Source organism: Triticum aestivum, chromosome 4B (assembly GCF_018294505.1).
Source record: "Triticum aestivum cultivar Chinese Spring chromosome 4B, IWGSC CS RefSeq v2.1, whole genome shotgun sequence".
NCBI classification, from domain to species: domain Eukaryota; kingdom Viridiplantae; phylum Streptophyta; class Magnoliopsida; order Poales; family Poaceae; genus Triticum; species Triticum aestivum.
In genome coordinates this window covers 81,052,325-81,070,368 of record NC_057804.1, presented here as the reverse complement: position 1 = coordinate 81,070,368, position 18,044 = coordinate 81,052,325, and the positions used below count along the sequence as shown (strand labels likewise).

The 18,044-nt window shown below is 44.8% G+C and overlaps 1 protein-coding gene and 1 pseudogene across 3 annotated transcripts; one reads left to right on the top strand and one right to left on the bottom strand.

The window, feature by feature from the left end:
- Positions 1–627: 627 nt before the first annotated feature.
- On the top strand, positions 628–6,289 carry LOC123091143 (uncharacterized; annotated as a pseudogene).
- LOC123091144 (calcium-transporting ATPase 3, plasma membrane-type) lies at positions 6,177–17,678 on the bottom strand. Of its 3 annotated transcripts, XM_044512549.1 has the most exons (20): positions 17,248–17,678; positions 16,972–17,144; positions 16,263–16,436; positions 15,928–16,051; positions 15,738–15,838; positions 15,407–15,493; positions 14,995–15,090; positions 14,568–14,688; positions 14,290–14,418; positions 13,521–13,612; positions 13,295–13,406; positions 12,574–12,884; positions 12,193–12,428; positions 11,811–11,930; positions 10,804–10,919; positions 8,704–10,655; positions 8,460–8,618; positions 7,930–8,101; positions 7,559–7,857; positions 6,177–7,138 (listed from the first exon to the last, which is right to left on the bottom strand). In XM_044512549.1, the coding sequence occupies exons 1-20, from the start codon at positions 17,333–17,335 to the stop codon at positions 6,863–6,865; spliced, it is 4,938 nt and encodes a 1,645-aa protein (XP_044368484.1). In that variant the 5' UTR covers positions 17,336–17,678; the 3' UTR covers positions 6,177–6,862. The 3 variants fall into 3 exon arrangements, with proteins under 3 accessions (XP_044368484.1, XP_044368481.1, XP_044368483.1); XM_044512546.1 differs by lacking the exons at positions 11,811–11,930; positions 12,193–12,428; positions 12,574–12,884; ... (9 more) ...; positions 16,972–17,144; positions 17,248–17,678 and adding an exon at positions 11,095–11,409 and having other exon boundaries at positions 10,804–10,858; XM_044512548.1 differs by lacking the exons at positions 11,811–11,930; positions 12,193–12,428; positions 12,574–12,884; ... (9 more) ...; positions 16,972–17,144; positions 17,248–17,678 and adding an exon at positions 11,095–11,314 and having other exon boundaries at positions 8,704–10,720; positions 10,804–10,858.
- Between the last annotated feature and the right edge of the window lie 366 nt (positions 17,679–18,044).

The window sequence follows — 18,044 nt, the reverse complement described above, 5'->3', positions numbered from 1 at the left end:
CTGAAACAATGGTTGCGTTGCAGAAACAACTACCATGTTGCAAAAATTTGGAGATTGCGGAAACAATTCCTGAAACAACTGCCGCGTTGCAGAAACAATTCCTGAAACAACGGCTGCTCCTGCTTCGCCGACGGTGACGGGGACCTTCGGCGGGCTCGCGCCGCGGCAGAGGCGGCGAGGCGAACGCGCATCATCCGCCAGGGATGACTACACCGTGGTCCCAGCCTCACGTTCACCGACCGCTCGGGCCCGACCAGCCTTGTCGCTCCGCCGTGGTCGGGTGCCCACAACCGGTGATTATGTCGTTGTTGTCGCCTTCTCTCGCGCCTCCCTTCTGGCCGGACTGCAACATGTGCCCAGTTACAAGAATGAGAGTAGGTTACGAAAACACTTTGCATGGTGAGATGAGATAGCCTTCGGGTGAAAGCTGGGTCAACACATGGATAGAAGAAAGAACATCTATGGCCAACGTTTCGCTAGAGATAAGGACGAAGGAGAGATATGATATGCTGGGCCCATGAAGACACGTGGCAAACGCAGGATGCGGTAGACGTGAGAGAAAACATCGGTCGGTTGACCACCGGCTTTTCCCATTTCCAATCGCCCATCCGCCTCCAAATTCAGTCTCCGTCGCCGCCTCCCTTTGGCTCTCTCCCTCCCAAAATTTCCCCAAATCTGTCGACCTCCCTCCGTTTCCCATTTCGAACCCCACCAGAAAATCTCACCCCACATCCGCAATGCCGCCCGCGCGCCGCCGCCGCCGCACCGCCCCCGCTGCCGGCGACGACGGGTCTGCCCCCTCCTCTTCCGCCGACCTCCTCGCCCTGGCCGCCACCCTCCTCCCCACCCCCGCCGCCGCCGCGGCTCTCAAGACCCCGCCCCACCTCAAGCACACCGTCCACTCCCTCCCCGACTCCCACCCAGTCCTCCTCTCCCTCCCGCAAACCCTAGCCCAAGCCCTCTCCGCCGACCGGACCCCGGCTCCGGCTCGGTCTCCCCCCGCGCCCCCGCCGCCGTCCTCCTCCACCTCCTCCTCACCCACCCCTCCCACCCGCCGCGATGGGACGACCTTCTCCGCCCGCTTGCGCTCCTGCACGACCGCCTCGCGATCCTCGCCACCGAGGACCCGCCCGTCGCCGCGCTCGCCGCCTCCTGCTTCGAGCTCGCGTGGCGCGCCGGGGCTCCAGGGCGCGACGCGCTCGTTGCCCAGACCCTGCCTTACCTCTTCTCCCAGGCGCTCACCTCCGGCTCCAATGCCAGGCCGCTCCTCCGCCGCCTCTTCGCCCTCCGCGAAGCGCTACCTCTCCTCGACTACACCGACGAGAGCATCTCGGACTTCAAGTTGCTCCTGCTGCGCTGTTTCGTGTCGCCCCACTTCCTCAAGGCCGAGGAAGGGAGGAAACTCCTGGCGCTGGTGCTCGGGGTCAGCGAGGGGCTCGCTAGGGAGGGGCTGGAGCTCATAAGGGCCCAGGTGGGGATGATGCGAGGGAGGCGGGCGGCCGTGGTCGCCTACGGCGAGGTGGTGTTCAGAGCGTGGAAGGACGCAGGGTGGGTCAGAGGGGAGATCGGTGATGGGTTTCTGCAGGGGATGGTTGAGGCAGCAGTACATGCCGCCGACAAGGAGGTGGCCAGGGCTGCCAGGAGGATACTGTGGGCGTTCGTCGAGCAGAAGGCAGTGGCTGGAGTTGAAAAGTTGGTCTTCAGGCTGTCCGAGCCTGTGCTGTTCCGGTCATTGCAGGTACGTGCATTGTCTTGCACTTCTCTGATGGGTGGTAGAACTATATGTTGGCTACTGTTGATGCGAATTTGTACCTGAGGGAAGCGAGTATATATAACTGACTTGAAAAATGCTTGCTCTGCTGTTGATGAAATCACAATCCAAGCGATTTGTTGATGAATTATGATAGTGCAATGTTTCGCTTAGGAAAGGTGTAAGAATGTCAGACAGCGGGCTCTGCTAAAATGCCTGGTCCTAGTAGTGTTATTCTCACACACATGCATGCTGCTACAATAACAAAACCAGTAGTTAACAGAGCTTCAAAGTACTCGCTGCCATAACAAACAAACAAACATAAAGGTTTAACTCGTCACATGACTGTAAACTTCAAAAGCATCCACAATTTCACACGACTTCTTCACATGATATCTTAGCCTCTTAGTGTTTGCATCTCATGTTAGCTTGTTAATCTTCCCACAAGGGAGAGTCTACACAAAGATCAAGTTTCTGGACAAAATGAGATTGGTCGGTACTGTGATACTCTAGGTAACAGTTTGTCTACTGGAATTTATTCATGTCTAAAATAGCAATGCATAATCGCATATCAATATTTGATTAATGCATACTGAACAGTATTGAGTGATTCTATATAGGTAGGATGTCATGTATACTGTTGCTTTCAAATAACCCATCCACATTCCCAAAGCTGCATAATCGGTCATCACTGTTTATGCTCTAGGTATGAGAGAAACAATTACAACCATCTTTTTAGAACAATGGCAATTTAACTAAATTCGATGGATTACTTCAAGTTTAGTTTGTACTCAGGAAGTTGTAATCACTTTTCTTGTTTCACTTTTAACATGTATTTGTCAAGAAATAATAGGTATGGAACACTTTAAGTTAGACATTCTTATGACTATCTCAAGTGTCTACTTTGTGGCAGGTTGCAAACTCTAATGTTCGCCATAATGCTTTACATCTTCTACTGGATTTATTTCCCCTCGAAGACCCAGACGTGACAAAGGATGTCAACGATCCTCTGTTAGAGAAGCAGTTCTTCCTGCTAGACAAACTTCTCATAGATGACTGCCCAGAAATACGGGCAGTCGCAGTTGAAGGAATTTGTCGTATTCTTAACCAGTTTTGGGAAGTTATTCCATCGCCAACCATTTCAAAAAATTTGAGTAAAATTGTTGATGACATGTCCAAAGATTCTTGCAATGAAGTTCGTCTATCAACACTGAATGGCCTGATATACTTGCTTGACAATCCACAAAGTCATGACATAATGAAAGTGCTACTTCCAAGATTAAGCGATATGGTTTCTGATCCTGCTTTATCTGTCAGAGCTGCTGCTGTAGATCTCCTGTTAACTATTCGTGATCTTCGATCTTTCCAGTACAATAAGGTATGGTACATAGTTATTGCATGCATATCTTGATTTACATTGTAACCTAACTGACCTTTGCATTTACAGAACTTTCAATTTGAGCAAATAGGCTAGCGTATATTTGGATATTTCTGGGTAGGAGTTTAATACACACTTTTCTGTTCAGGTTGTTGGTTTGGGTACTCTATTGTCTTCACTTGCAGATGATCATCTCCGTGTTGCTAAAAAAATCACAAAGCTTCTCATTCCTTCTTACTTTCCATCTAAGTTGCCTTTAAAAGAAGCATGTGATCGCTGCATTGCACTCATAAAGAGATCGCCGGCAGCTGGGGCAAGGTTTTGTGAATTTGCTCTGTCTGAAGGATCATCCCCGCAGCGTCTTGTTGGGCTTATTAAAGTCTCTATTAGTCGGGCATTGTCACCATCAGGATTGAATTCAGAGCAGACTGATGGTCTTGTTATTGCTTCCGCCAAACTAATAAAAAGCTTATCTGACGAGGGCTCTAATTTGGTTGCTTTGAGAGAGTGCTTTGCAAATGCTAAACTGAAGCTGCTCTTTAAAACTGCAGTTTCTGATGGTGCCCAGGCTGCTCTTTTCAGCATGGTGCCAGTGGTATCACCTGATGATCTATGTGTGTTACATATCGAATGCATGAATATAGTTGTGAATGCTGCAGTGACTTCCAAGCAGGAAGAATGTCAAGAAGCATTGTTGGCAGCGCATAAGTTGGTACATTTGAGTGGTCGTTCTGATGAAATGTTTGAAGAATTGACTAATATTTTGCAATCTAAAGCCTCTTATTTTTCTGGGATTTATGGACTTGAACCTCCATCATGCCCAGTTGCATCTACAAAGAGGAAGAAAGGGAAGTCGCTTAAGAAAACGCCAGCAAGGTCTGACGATGTGGTTGGAAATAGGTCATCCACACCAGTAATCCTGAATAATGAAGAACTTGCTGCTGTAGGGGGAGCAGCATGGCAGCTTAGTGAAATACTAAAAGCTGAGGAGATGAGAGCTGCTTTTGTGCAATCTTATGCAGAAATTGCATTTTCTTCTCTGAAGGTGATTTCTCAAGTGTACATTGAGCAGTGCCTACATTTTGAATCACTAGACCTCAGTCCAGTGTTGGCTTATTTGAGTTTGGCTACATATAGTGCTCTTCAGGATGTTGATCAAACGGATATAAGCTGCTCTGAGGTGAGTTGATTTACGCAGTGCCACCACACCTGTTATCTTGTTAAACGATTCTTATCTGGTTATGCATCAATAGGAACAAATCTAAGATTCGTTTTTTTCGCGGGTGTAGATTTGTTGATTGCACTACTGTTATCTTAGATAGCTTTCCATAGATCTGTGTGAATGTTATTCAGTATTTATATTTAATATTTGCTAGTCTCATTGTAAATTTCATCTTGTGTTAGTCGACAATTGTCAACCAGTCACTGGACCATCTGCTGAGATGCTATGATAGATTTGTAAATGGATCTGTTACTGTTTCCACCAACTCAACTTCAACATTGAACAAGAATAAGGAATCTGCAGAACATAAACATCAGCAGCATGTCACCCCTGAAGGTATGCCTTCACAAAACCCATACAAGCTCTTTATGTGGCAATCCTCTTTAAATTGATTGTTTATTCATCAACTCAAGTGAGTATCTGATGTTCTGATAGCATGCAAAGAGTGTAAATAAAAATTTCATGTTTAAAATCATCGTTATCTGTGCATATTGTATCAGTGCTGCATAATTTCTCGGTCAAATTTTTTTTCGTACACAATTTTGCTTATTACCTCATAAATAAGTAAGTGATGCATCTTGTGCAGGAAATCCAGTGGTATGCACAATAAATGTGATTATGCTCGGCACTTCAATTCTTAAGTTCATTGTCGATACGACAACCATCAAGCTGGTCAATGAGAGTAAAGTAAGATGTGTCGGATTTGCATCATCTTACACAAAATATGCAGTGTCAGCCATGAAAAGGCACACTGAGGGCTCATCTTTCAATGGGGATGATCTGAAAGACATACTGATCCTTACACGAAGCTCCTTCACTTACGCAGCCAAGCTGCTTCATTTGGTGCTAGCAAGCTCAACCGAGTCGGCGAGTCCCCCAGAGGAGGCCTTCCTCCTTGCCAATAATCTTCTTGATCTTGTACCTGCTGTCGAATCCTTTGCAGGCCCGAGATATGCTCTCACACTAGTTTCTGTCGTAAAACAGTGGTTGCCAGTCCTGATATTGGGTCTTGGATGCCGCTGGTTGCTTGGACCAGAAAGTGAGATTGCTACTAAGACGTGCAACTTGGGTGACGCTGACTTGCCACTGTGGGTTGCCGTTCTGGCCAAGAATGAGCTGCTTGAGGCGGAAGAACCTAGGGAGAATGATCAGAGCGAGCAAGGCAACGAGCATGAGGAGTCACCGTCATCCAAAAAGCTGGCAGAATTGATGGTGACCCTGCTGAAGAAAGGAAGCCCTAAAGTCCTGGATTCTGTGGGTGGCATTTTGCTTTCCAACCTCCAGTTGGCGCTGCAGAGAGCGGAGCACGGCATTGTCTTAGGCTTGGCACGCTTTGTTTGTGACAAGCTGCTTGCGAGCAGCAGCAGCTCATCAACCTCCGAGAACCTGCGGCTCACTCATGATTCTCTGCGTGAGAGCTTCTTTGAGGTTGACAGGCATTGCAGGGAGGGCCTTGTTGATGATGAAGGTTCAATGCAGCAGCTGGAGAGTGCAAAAATATTGATACAGTCGGTACTCCCCTATGATGCATGCAGTCAGACGAGCTGACTGGTGACGGGGGAAGTTAGTTAACCTGGCAAGTACGTACTTACCACTCAGAAATCTGCGTTTCTCAGAGAATTTCTGTGTAGATATACGGCAGTTGGTTTCTTGATTCGAGACCCAGCTATCCTTTCACTTCGCTGCAGTTTGGGAAGGCGCTATGCGGTACGTTGTAGGGCAAAGTATTTTGCAGCAGTACCCTGTTGCTGCAGCTGTGTATGGACATCTACTTAACAGAAGTCGTCAATTGCACAAATTCCAAATCAAATAAGCAACCATGTATGTTGCTGGAACATTTGATATGTAACTGTATGAGCATTAAGCTGCCGATTTGTTCGAATGAATCAGCTTCTTTTAACAATGAATCACTGTAACCATTTGTGTAACAATAGTATTACATATGTACTCCCTCCGTTCCTAAATATAAGTCTTTGTAGAGATTTCATTATGAACCACATACGGATGTATATAGATGCATTTTAAGTGTAGATTCATCCATTTTGCTCCGTATGTAGTCCACCTAGTGGAATCTCTACACAGACTTGTACTCCCTCCGTCCGAAAATACTTTTTGGAGGAATGGATGTATCTAGACGTATTGTAGTTCTAGATACATCCATTTTTATGCATTTCTCTGACAAGTATTTCCGGACGGAGGGAGTACAATCTTGTGAGGTCTACGCCCTACACCAGTTGAAACCTCATAACGCAAAGTTAGTGTGCCATACTTGTATGAAGTTATTGCGCTGGGCAATTTACCACTTGCCTTGGTTTTCAAGTGCAGCTGGTTAATCTGCATTGCATGTCTGATCTGGGGCATGCAGGAAGTGGCATTGAGTCGGATGTTTCTTCGTGGTACGGTGTCAATCTCCGATTCTTGGGTCACGGGACACTTGTTCAGAGTCCATGAACATGATGAATCACTGGCCAGCATCAGCTTACCATGATCATTGCCGATATTTTGCTCTAGTCTACAACTTTCCATAACCGTCGTGTTCTTCATGAGGTTCTACAGAAATGAGCTTGATCATGGCGGCAATGGGCATTCCAAGGAAGCCAAAGAGGATGCAGACGAGCCACTGGAGCTGGGTCAGCGGGGTGGTGTTGGCAAAGTCGCCCAGGAACTGGACCAGGATGAACTGGAAGACGACAGTGCCGGTGAGAACGCCCACGAAAATAGAGTTCTCCAACATGCCCTTCAGAACATTGATCTCCTCCATCTCCCTTGAGCTGACCTCATTGAACACCTACGGAGATGCAAATCAAAAAACGGAGCCATGAAGCAGAAAAAAAAATACTAACAAATTGTTTGATTCCGCTTGAACACGGTAAAAACAAAACAGAGACCCCAAAACCAATAAATCACATCGTATTAATCCTCTGCAAGAAATTATCCACTTCTCTTGGTACTTCAGCTCAAATAATAATTATTACTATCGCCATGCTGCCTTCTCTCTAACTGTTTTAAATGATAATATTCAACCCATACGACACAATTTCCTTCCACTCTATCTGGTTCTACTCCCTCCGTTCGGAAATATTGACGTGGTTTTACGTTTTAGTTCAAATTAGAACTAAAACCACGTCATTTATTTCCAAATGGAGGGAATAGTACTTTAGAAGAAAAGACGATGAAAGAGGAGAGCATTTTACGAGAGCCGACATACCTGGCAGAAGACGAAGGTGTTGAATATGATTGTATTTAGGACAGTATCAGCCTTGGAGCCTTCAAGCCCAAACACATATCTCCCTTGACTTTGTAGATACCAGATGATGGTGAATTGGTACAACGACTGCCCCAGAATATTCCTCCACATCACGTTTGTGATGAACTTCCCTGTCCTTCCTACTGGTGCTTTCTCCATCAAGTTATCGTTAGGTGGTTCGGTGGCAAGTGCTAGCGCACCTAGGGTGTCCATGATCATGTTGACCCAAAGAAGTTGAACGGCTGTCAGCGGCGCATCTCCTGTCATGAGATTACGTAGTAGACCGTGAGACGGAGGCATATGAAACCAACAATATCATGGGTAGGATATACCTGTAAAGCACGCAGAGGAGAAGTTGACCAGTAATGCAACAATATTAACAGTCAACTGGAACTGCACAAACTTTTGGATGTTGACGTAAACAGAGCGTCCCCATTTCGCAACAGTAACAATCGTGGAGAAGTTGTCATCCAGAATCACGACATCAGCGCTCTCTTTCGCCACCTGCGTAAATGCATAAGTCAATTTAAGATAAACTTAGAGTTAGGGGGCAAATGCCTGTCAAAAACATAGAGAAATACATAAGTTATTATCTTAAAAAATGGAGCCTCTCACCACTCAGGAATCAGATAAATATTTTAATTTGCTTTCTAGATTCACCAGCAAACAATATTGGCAAAACACAAACAATAGCAAGTCAAACCACGTATATACTGTTAGTCCTAGGAATAATCCACACCCCACAGCCACTACATCTCAAAGCCAAATATCCCTTCATAATTTCATATAAAAACCGGAGAAATGTATAGTATAAGCCATGATATTTCAATGCTATGTATGCATCACTCAGTGGTGTCATTACCTCAGTCCCTGCAACGCCCATGGCAAGTCCAATATCCGCCTCACGCAGCGCAGGTGCATCATTAGTGCCATCACCAGTCACAGCAACAACTTCATTGGAAGTTGTGCGCAAGTGCTTCACAAGTGCAAGCTTATCAAGTGGCGACGATCGGGCTAGCACCTTTAGTTGCACAAGACTGACACATGAGAATTCACTAGATGGATAGACACTTGCAAAGCCAAGATAAAACAGAGGAATGGCAAACCTGCATTTTGGGAATCAGCTCAAGGAGTTCTTCAGGTGTTTTCTCTCTGAACTCAGCACCTTCAATGGCAAGACCGCCATCAGTAAGTATACCACATTCACAAGCAATTGCCTTTGCTGTATTAATATTGTCCCCTGTAACCATTTTAACCGCAATGCCAGCAGACCGGCAACTTGCCACAGACTCCCTGACACCCGGACGCACAGGATCTTTAATACCAACAATGCCAATGAAGGTGTATCCCTGTAGTGGTATTTCCTCTTGAGTAGAGCCATCTTCCAATCCCCTGTAGGCAAGGCATAGTGTCCTAAGAGCTTCACTCGAAAAGGTTTCAATGGTATCATTGAGCATGTTGGCAGTTTTCTCATCAAGGGGAACTATACTACCGCTGCCGTCTATGAACTTATCACAGGCAGCCAATACTATTTCTGCAGCACCCTTACAATGTGCACGGTATCCTCCTTCTGGAAGCTCGAGAATAACAGTCATCCTCTTTTTTACTGAATTAAAAGGCTCCACTTTAACAATCTTAGTTTCCTGCCGTTTTCGTTTATAGTTTCCACCTAATGACAGTGCAAATTCCAACAAAGCTGTCTCAGTAGGGGTACCTATTATATCTTGCTTTCCATCTTGGTCAATCACGACTTCACCGCCAGTGTTGGTGAGTATGGATTCTAGAAGAGTTTCTACTGCAACTTCTGGGAGTTTTGAAGACAAACTAGAAGGAACCAGCGGACCGTTAACTTCCACGGTATTCCCACAGATGCAGGCCTTCACAACAGTCATGCGATTGGATGTTAGTGTTCCTGTTTTATCACTGCAAATGACTGTGGCTGATCCCATAGTTTCGCAGGCAGCCAACTGCCGGACCAGTGCCTTATCATTCATCATCTTCTCCATTGCATAGGCAAGGCTCAGTGTGACTGCTAATGGCAACCCCTCAGGCACAGCAACGACAACAATTGTAACCGCGACAGCAAAATGATTCAATATCTCTAAAACATCATCTCCTGACCAGCTCAAAAGAAGCCCATCATGATATTTCTGGCCAATTAATTCTTGGGAGAGGACAACGAAAGTTAATACAGCAAAAAACAGGCCGATTTTCCCAATAATATTTGCAACTCCACTAAGTTTAACCTGAAGCGGAGTTTCATCATTCCCACCTTCAGTGAGAGCAGCCATTAGCTTTCCCCATTGTGTCCGCATCCCGACCGCTGTAACCAGCATTTGGCCAGACCCATCTAGGACTTTGGTCCCTGATGAAAGAAAAGGCTTGTCTTCATTTACATCAACAGGCTCACTCTCTCCAGTTAGACTGGACTCATCCAACAACAGAGAAAACCCGGAAATAAATACACCATCTGCAGGAACCTGATCTCCAACAGCTAGATGGACGACGTCACCGGGAAGAAGATCATCTATCAATGTCCTTTGCCTGAACCCGTCCCTTGTAACCTGAACAAGAATTTTCCTCTTCTCTTTGTCCAGGTCCCTGAATTGCAAAGACTGCTGGTAGTCACTTGTCGCGGTAACAGAAACAACCAGGATGATACTCGCGAAGATTCCGATGCCATCATGGGAGCCGTTCGGCCAGCCTTCCGTGGCAATGCCAACAGTCAAAGAGACAAAAGCACAGGCAGCAAGGATTATCAGAGTAGTATCTTGCAGTGCATCCCATACAAACTCCCAGAAGCTGCGAGGCTCGCTCTCAGCGAACTTGTTTACTCCATAAATTTCCTGCCTCTGCACCAAGAGGTCCTCGCACGTGCTTATCCCATCGGTCAACGATGTCGTTAGCTTGTCCGCGATCCCACCTAACTGTCCGTGCTCGGTCAGCCTTTCAGTGTCACGGCTTTCGACCATGGATGTCAGTTCATCGGCGTCGATCTGAAACCCTGCCGCTCTAACATCTTCGGGGATGACGTATCGACTGCTCTGAAGTGAAAGACCTGAGCACATATGTTTGGGGCAACATGCTTAGAAGATACTAGTAGCACTCTAGCAGCGTCCCATGCTGCATTCAAATAAGAACAAAGTACGGCACAACTTGAGCCCAAGCTATGTGATAAAGCGACTGAATCTTTGTGTAGTTTTTACCATTTTGTAGCTGCACGGCGGCTTTCGATGTGGACGCAGCAACCTGCAGCTTCTCCTGCAATACATATACAGCATTCATCCAGGTTAAGTTAGCATGACGAAGTAGCTGAATTACACTGCACTTGTGCAAATGAAATGGTAGAACTTAATACAAAGTTGCAACTAGAGAAGCATCCCAAGTCTAAGATTTTCGGTCAGCCAAGCTGAGGGCATGGATTGTTTCGTGAGCTCCGATTTCAAGCGCAAGGCAATAATCTATCTGACGAGGTAGAGAGGGGGAGGGGGTCGTACACGTTGGGGTGGACTGGAGCTGGAGAGCTGGCCGGCGGCGGCGAAGCGGAAGCCGTGGCGGTCGGGCCTCTCCGTCTTCGCCGCGCCGCAGGGGTTCCGGCGACACAGCCGCCGGGGCGTCGGCGTCGACGCGCCTAGACCCGGGCGCGCCCATGGGGTCCGACGGCAGGGGAGAGCAGCTGGCGGTGACGCGGCGCCGGAGAAGGGGGCGAGCTGAGGGGGCCGAGCAAGGAGGCCGCTGTGCATCTTTCTGATATCTTCGTTTTACGTGTCTGTAGCATTTGACACAGGTATTTACAAGCCTAGCAAGACATTTCTCCACTGTTTCTCTCTGGAAAATAAGTATATGTTCCTTCGATTTGTTAGGTTTAGAGGTCAGAATTTTTGTACTGACTCAGATGCATCAGGGGGATTTGAATTTCACATGAAAGAGCACAACCAAATCACCGGGTATCATGTCCAAGTAGTTGCACGAAATCATATTTTTCATCCAATCTACCCCTGAAACTCCATTTCTCTTCAGGCCTGAAACTCCATTTCTCTTGTGGGAAAGTCCTGCTCTTTGGCGACGATTAACTCAAATGCCGTGGCGATATTTACATATTATTCTCAACAACAGAAAAATAATAGAAATACATGTACAACAGTCTGTAAGTGGGGGGTCACAACATATCATTACAGTGTTGCCTACAAAACTTGTGGCTCTGCTATCTTACAACTTCTTGTTACACTTGAGGAAGAAAGAATCAATGGGTATATGTTTTCCCTCTTTGGAGGACTTCAGTTTCTTCTTGGCCGTGGGCGTGCTAGTAGTAGAGCATGGCCGTTCAGCCAACCTGCCAAATATGGAACAGGACAACGGAGACCAAGTTATGTTACATCCTGTTCATCTCTTCTCTAAAAGGTGGAATAATGATGCAACATGAAAAAGCTAATACTATGTTTCAATGAACTTCCCATTCGAGCAAACTATTTTTTTCCCCAAATAATTATGGGAATTGGAGTCAAAATAAGCATATATGTAAATACTGCGGTGGCAGAAGCACAAAAGCAATAGGCAAAATCATAACTATTAAGCATATGGCAACAGACAAATACCTTTCCTTCGAGAGGCGGGCTGTGTTGTCTACCGCCTCTTCCTGTTGCAACATTTCAGCCAAGTGGAAATCCGAATGTTCCTGCCTTTCCTCCTCAAAACATGGAGGTAGCTCAAATCCGCAGAGGGAGCAAATATAGCCATCTACCCAGAAATGCTGACCAGGTTTACTCGACGAAGCACAAGCTTTGGAGCTTGTCAAGTCGCCCAACTCATCAAACTTCTCGGTCTGCGTAACCTGCATGAAGAACCAAGTTTCATTGCTTCTATCATCAAGCATTTGTGACCAATCTGTAGAGGAAATGGATGGTGTGGGGCATGCACGCTTTCTCTTGGCTGCAAAAACGTTGAACAAATTTCAGTCGAGAGGTTGAGACACATACCTTCCAACTGCTTGAGGTGGCCTCGTTATCATAATTGACCGAGCTCGCTCCTTCTGGAACAGATGAGTTCTCATCATGTGAGGACTGTTGATCTATGGAGACATCTTTCTCTGCATCATGTATCGAATACTCATCCTTCGTTGTCGCATCACTACAATCGTTATGCCCTCCTGAGACATCAATGCAACTTGCACCATTCGTTCCATTGGTATTTGAGTTAATATCTGAGGAATGAAAAAACCGATCTAGTGTCTTTTGTGTTGGGCTAGTTGAATCATCCTTCTCACCACTGAAGTGAGACATTCGCAGGCCTGTAAAAGTGTATTAGCATGACAGTTAGATTGACTACACTGAGCAGCAAGAGCAAAGAAACATCAAGTATAAATAATGCAATACGATTGGCATAAAACAGATTATATCAAAACATGGAGATACAAAATATCAGTGTGCTCAACTGCTAAGGTAATGAAACATGCACCAAGCCAGAACCACATGCCCTATTGCTCCTGGCTATCAAAGCAACCAGACCAACTTGAGGAGGATGACCCAAACTGTCTAAATTTGTAGTGAATACTTCAGTGACAATGAGATTCAGGTACAGGTGATCGTGATCCGAGCTTTCAAGTCATATCAGAAGTTCAAAAAGAAACCGATACAGGTTCCAGCAAACTAGTAATCATCAAACTTGAAACAAAAAAATAGTTTAGATGCTCACACCTACCCATCAATCTCAAAGAAAGAGGCATTTCAGCCTTAAGCAATTTCTTAGCGTAGATCAGGATGTCTTCCTTGGAGCTGATATAGTTTTGTGCAGTTGCTGCTCTCGTCCTAACCTGGTTTAGATGGTTCATTACTCTAGTGAGCCATGAAACAAACCATCTCTCTTGGCAATCTCGGTGCAATAATACCAATAACTAGTCAATTTTATACACATAGGAGATCAGAACCTCAAAAGCTGCAGTCTTTAGTTTGAGTGTTAGCGTTCTTCCCTTCAAGCCCTCCTTTTGCAAGTCATCGGCTAAATTTTCGGCGAGGTTGTCTGAAAATAGACAATAAATTTTTGAGCCGTGCATTGAGGGTTTATTCACATGAAAAGACATATCTCAGCTCTTTTAATGTCCCTAAAGGGTTTATTCACATGCATATTGTTTTTTATGGTACTGGTACTTTTAGGCATTCACAAAATAAAATAAAACAGTATTGTTGTCAATCTTTCCCCAAGTCATGACAACTGCTCTGTTATTTTAGCATGATATAGCAGCAAAGAAGAAATGGTGCAGTGATGCTTATGCGTTTAAGTGATTAGTCATCAATAAAAGTAAAAGGTACATACTATGCATTTGAGTTCAGGGTTGAAACTGGATGAACTGGAGAGTTCCAAGCTCTAGGGATAATCTATGCCTTTTTTCATTTAAGGAAATTAAACATATCATCCAAGTGACCCTGCCAAGGTGCTTATAAATATACCCAGAATGAATCATAAGTATGCTATTTTTAGCAGAAGATTTGGCACTGCATATATAACCATTGAGCTAACATAGTATGTGAAGATATTGCTCTTATATAGAAAGATGCAGTGTTCTGTAACAAAATCTTGAACATATACTTAAGTACCAAGGGTATCTTGGTATGTGATGGTAACATGTGAAATTGTCAAACTAGCTTCAATAATTCAAATGCGCAACAAAATACTAATTAAAGAACAAGAATGTTTACCTAACTTCTCGAAAAACAAACGAGAATCGTTTGTCGCAGAGAAAGTTCGCTCGCAACTCATACTTTTTCTTAGCCTATGCTCAGGAGTTTCTGTACCTCCTAATCCAAGGCCAACCGAAAGAAAGAAATCTGAAAAATATTAAAACGATCATATGTAGTAAGCAGATGACGATGTCTGGGTTTCAGGACCTTGATTTCTGGTGTCCTGATCTGGATAGATATAATGTACCTTCCTGAAAGCTTGAAATGGAACAATTAAAAGTGTTCAACATACGGACCTGTTGAGCCTTCAGAAAAAAGAGCACATAGGAAAGCAGCCTTTTGTAGCATCTCCTGGCATGTACTGATGCCAAGAACCTGGTGTAACATCTGTTCTGTTACCTTACCTATACCACCTATCTGCATACACAGGTCTTCAAATAACAGATCAGTTCTTGCCTTTTCATGAATGTCCACAGAATTATATCACTTGATAGCTCATAGTAAATAACATTCCAAGTTGACAAAATAACTAAAATAGGAATTCATAAATGTAAGGAGCAACTGAAAATATTCTCAGGACCTATATCACGAACCTATGTAAGACTGTATAATGGAGTCTGTCATAGCCTAACCAAGGTAAAAATGTGAAATATGATATGAAAACAATAATGGGCTAAAAGAACACTACCATAACAAAAATGAAGCCCTTTTGCTATAAAGTACCTTTCTTATAGGTAACGTTGATACAAATGTCGTCACAGCATCCCGGTCATTTGGCAGAATAAATTGTCCATTAGGCTTGTTAATATCAGAACAAACCTAGCAAAGAGATTCCAGAACAATTATAAGGGCATAATTGGATTTAAGATGAGTAAAAATGATGAGTTGGCCTAAAAATCTCCAGCCATGTGTGGCAAACAGCCTTTCCAGTTGCAATCCATAATGGCATGGAAAGTGAACAACAACTTGCCAGTATAGTTCAATAAATCTGAGTTTATTACTTTAATTTAAACCAATGTGACATCCGAACAAAGGCAGGTGGAAAACAAACACGTAAGATGACCAGTCCATTACCTCGAAGAATCAAAGTTTAGCAACAAAATAAAAAAAATAGAAAAGAACTTCGGGCTCTGACCTTTGCAATCATGCGGTTTGGAGCAACCCCAGCACTACATGTTAGACCAGTTTCTTGGAGAACGGCATCCCTAAGCTCAGAAGCAACCTGTTAACAAATCACAGGCAGTGTGAGCAGCAAGCTTCCAATATTGTATTACTAGGGCAGCCCCAGTGCATGTAGCTCCCGCTTGCGCAGGGTCTGGGGAAGGGTCCGACCACTTTGGGTCTATTGTATTACTAGCATGTTGAAAAAATAATATAAACCATGAAGGGCAAATCAAGCCATATCACCACATGCACTTGTTAAGTAAGTCAGGCGGATTGTGATTACTGGTAAAGATTAAGCTTACCTCCTCGCCTGTAATGCCTCTCTCAATGCAGACTTTTGTAATATCGAGGTATGCTTCATCTAGACTTGTTGCAAAGAAGTTGGGATCATACCTCTGGAAAACTAAGGCAACCAATACTTCAATAATGAGTTCTGCTCAGCTATATAGCATATATGTTTAAAGGTTTCCAAATGAGCAACACGTTGCCAACCTTTTCTTGCCAATCCACTATAATGAGTGTATCTCTCAAAATTTGGACGGACAAAAACCAAGTCAGGACATAGTTTACATCCAATAAAACCAGGCATCGCTGCACGGACTCCAAACTTTCGCGCCTGCATGATACAATTAATTTCGCTTGTAGTTTTGACAAACAAACAAAATAGCCAGACCCATTTCAGAAAATCCAGTTTAAGGTGATCAGCATTTGATAGTTCATCAACCATATTTCCACAGGAAAGGGAATGGATTACAGAGCACATTATAACTGATGTATGTTTTAGTGATTAGAAGAAATGACAAATGTCAAGAACCTTGTATGCTAACCTCATAACTGGCGGTAGCTATCATAGACATGCTACCTACTGCCAAAGGTTTTCCCTTCAAGGATGGATTTTCCAATGTCTCAACAGCAGCATAGAAGGCGTCCATGTCAGTGTGGAGCCATATCTTTGAAAGATCCCGTGAAGCTTCCAACTCCAAAATTTTGTTTTCAGCAACCTGAAATTGTGTCAGCGCATAGGCATGACGGCATAAAAGAGCAAAGCAAGATCAGATGAGTTGAAACGCACCATGCTTCATAAACTATTAAGCCATACTAATTTACCAAACTGGTGTCAATACAAACTAAACATTGCAGCGATGCTAAAGTTAACATGCCCTGGACCACAGCCCAGATCAGATTAAGATCATTAACCAAACAACTCAGATCAGATCAAATCATCAAACCAACTCAGAAGAGGGCAAGATCATCAATTCGGCATTGCAGACATGAACATCTCTAGAGAGCACAGGTACAGAAGTAAATGTCGGTGAATTGATCATCCGATGGTACACTACAAGAATCAAACAGCATGCTGTATTTTAGTTGAGCGTTATGATGAATAGTTCATCAACTAGGTTGGGGGGAACAAGCATAAATGCACAGATGTTGGGGCATAATAACAGGGCAGTACAGATCGGTATTTGAGCAAGGTGTATCACAAAATAACAACCAGCAAATAAAGGGTAGCACAAAAAAATTGCTGCCTCGTACCTTCTGAAAATGTGATATGTCATTATCAGTTAACTTTGCACACTGCGCGCGCAGATGCTCAATTTTCAGTTTGGTAATCGCCTCCTTCTTCTGCTCATTTTCGAAATACTTAGAACCCTTGCTCATTTCATAGATCACCTTCAGCACCTTCTCTTTGTCAACTCCCTCCATTCCTAATGCAACGTGACAGGAGAATAAATACCAGTGCCACGTTGTACACGCTCAAACCCTACCGGCGCAATCTTAAGCCAGGAAAGAGGGGGGATGCAGTCTTACCAGCTTTGGCGTTGGTGTAGGCGGTGTGGTATGACTGCCATGGCCTATCCCCTCCGCCGTCCGATGATGCCCCCGCCGCCGACGACATCGCTGCGGTGCTACTGGGAGGTCACGCCCACCGCCGGCGCGGAGCGAACAAGAGAAAGAAATGGAGAGGCGCGCCGGCCGAGGTCCTCTCGGCCCGGGATTAGGGCGCTTTTAGGTGAGGAAGGGCGGTGAGGGGATTATCCTCCGGCGAGGTGAGGTCAAAGCTCCGCCGCCAGCGTTATGGCGCGCGCGAAAAAAAGAAAGGGAAGGCGGCGAGATTTTCTTCCGGCCCACTTTCCCTTTTGCGGGTGCCCTTCTTTGTAGAATCGGCGAGATGGTGGCGTGCTCCGTCGCGGCTGAGAGGGTTTATCCCGGTGAGGTGCGTTCAGCGGGACAAGACATTTCTGTCTACACAATAATGCCGTCTGCGATAATTAGGTCAATCTCAAGATGAGTGATGGCTCAATCTGTTTACTCATAAGGATGGATACGCTTGCGTGCGTTTATAAAGGTGAGTACATATGCGTATGTATGAGCATCGGTACTGTTAGAAAAAAGGTCTAAAGTATTCGACGGGACCTGGTGCGATTCTTTAAAAGGGCATTGCATTTATTGAAAGGTCGGTTATCCAATGTATCAGCTAAATCTTCGTCAAATCCAACAATTTTTATTTTAAATGCATATAATATTAGAGCAAGTTAAAGTGTGGTTTTAATAGCGCCCGATCACAATAAAAAAAAGAGGTGGATGTTCATAGTTTTTACATGCTC

What these genes read in the sequence shown, in the direction of transcription:
- LOC123091144 (XM_044512549.1), bottom strand. Translation starts at nt 17,335, where the DNA reads ATGTCGTCGGCGGCGGGGGCATCATCGGACGGCGGAGGGGATAGGCCA. An exon ending in CAAACCGCATGATTGCAAAG is followed by an intron (nt 15,091 to 15,406) that starts GTCAGAGCCCGA and finishes TCTCTTTGCTAG; the next exon opens with GTTTGTTCTGATATTAACAA. An exon ending in TCTTTCTTTGAGATTGATGG is followed by an intron (nt 12,885 to 13,294) that starts GTAGGTGTGAGC and finishes ACACTTTTACAG; the next exon opens with GCCTGCGAATGTCTCACTTC.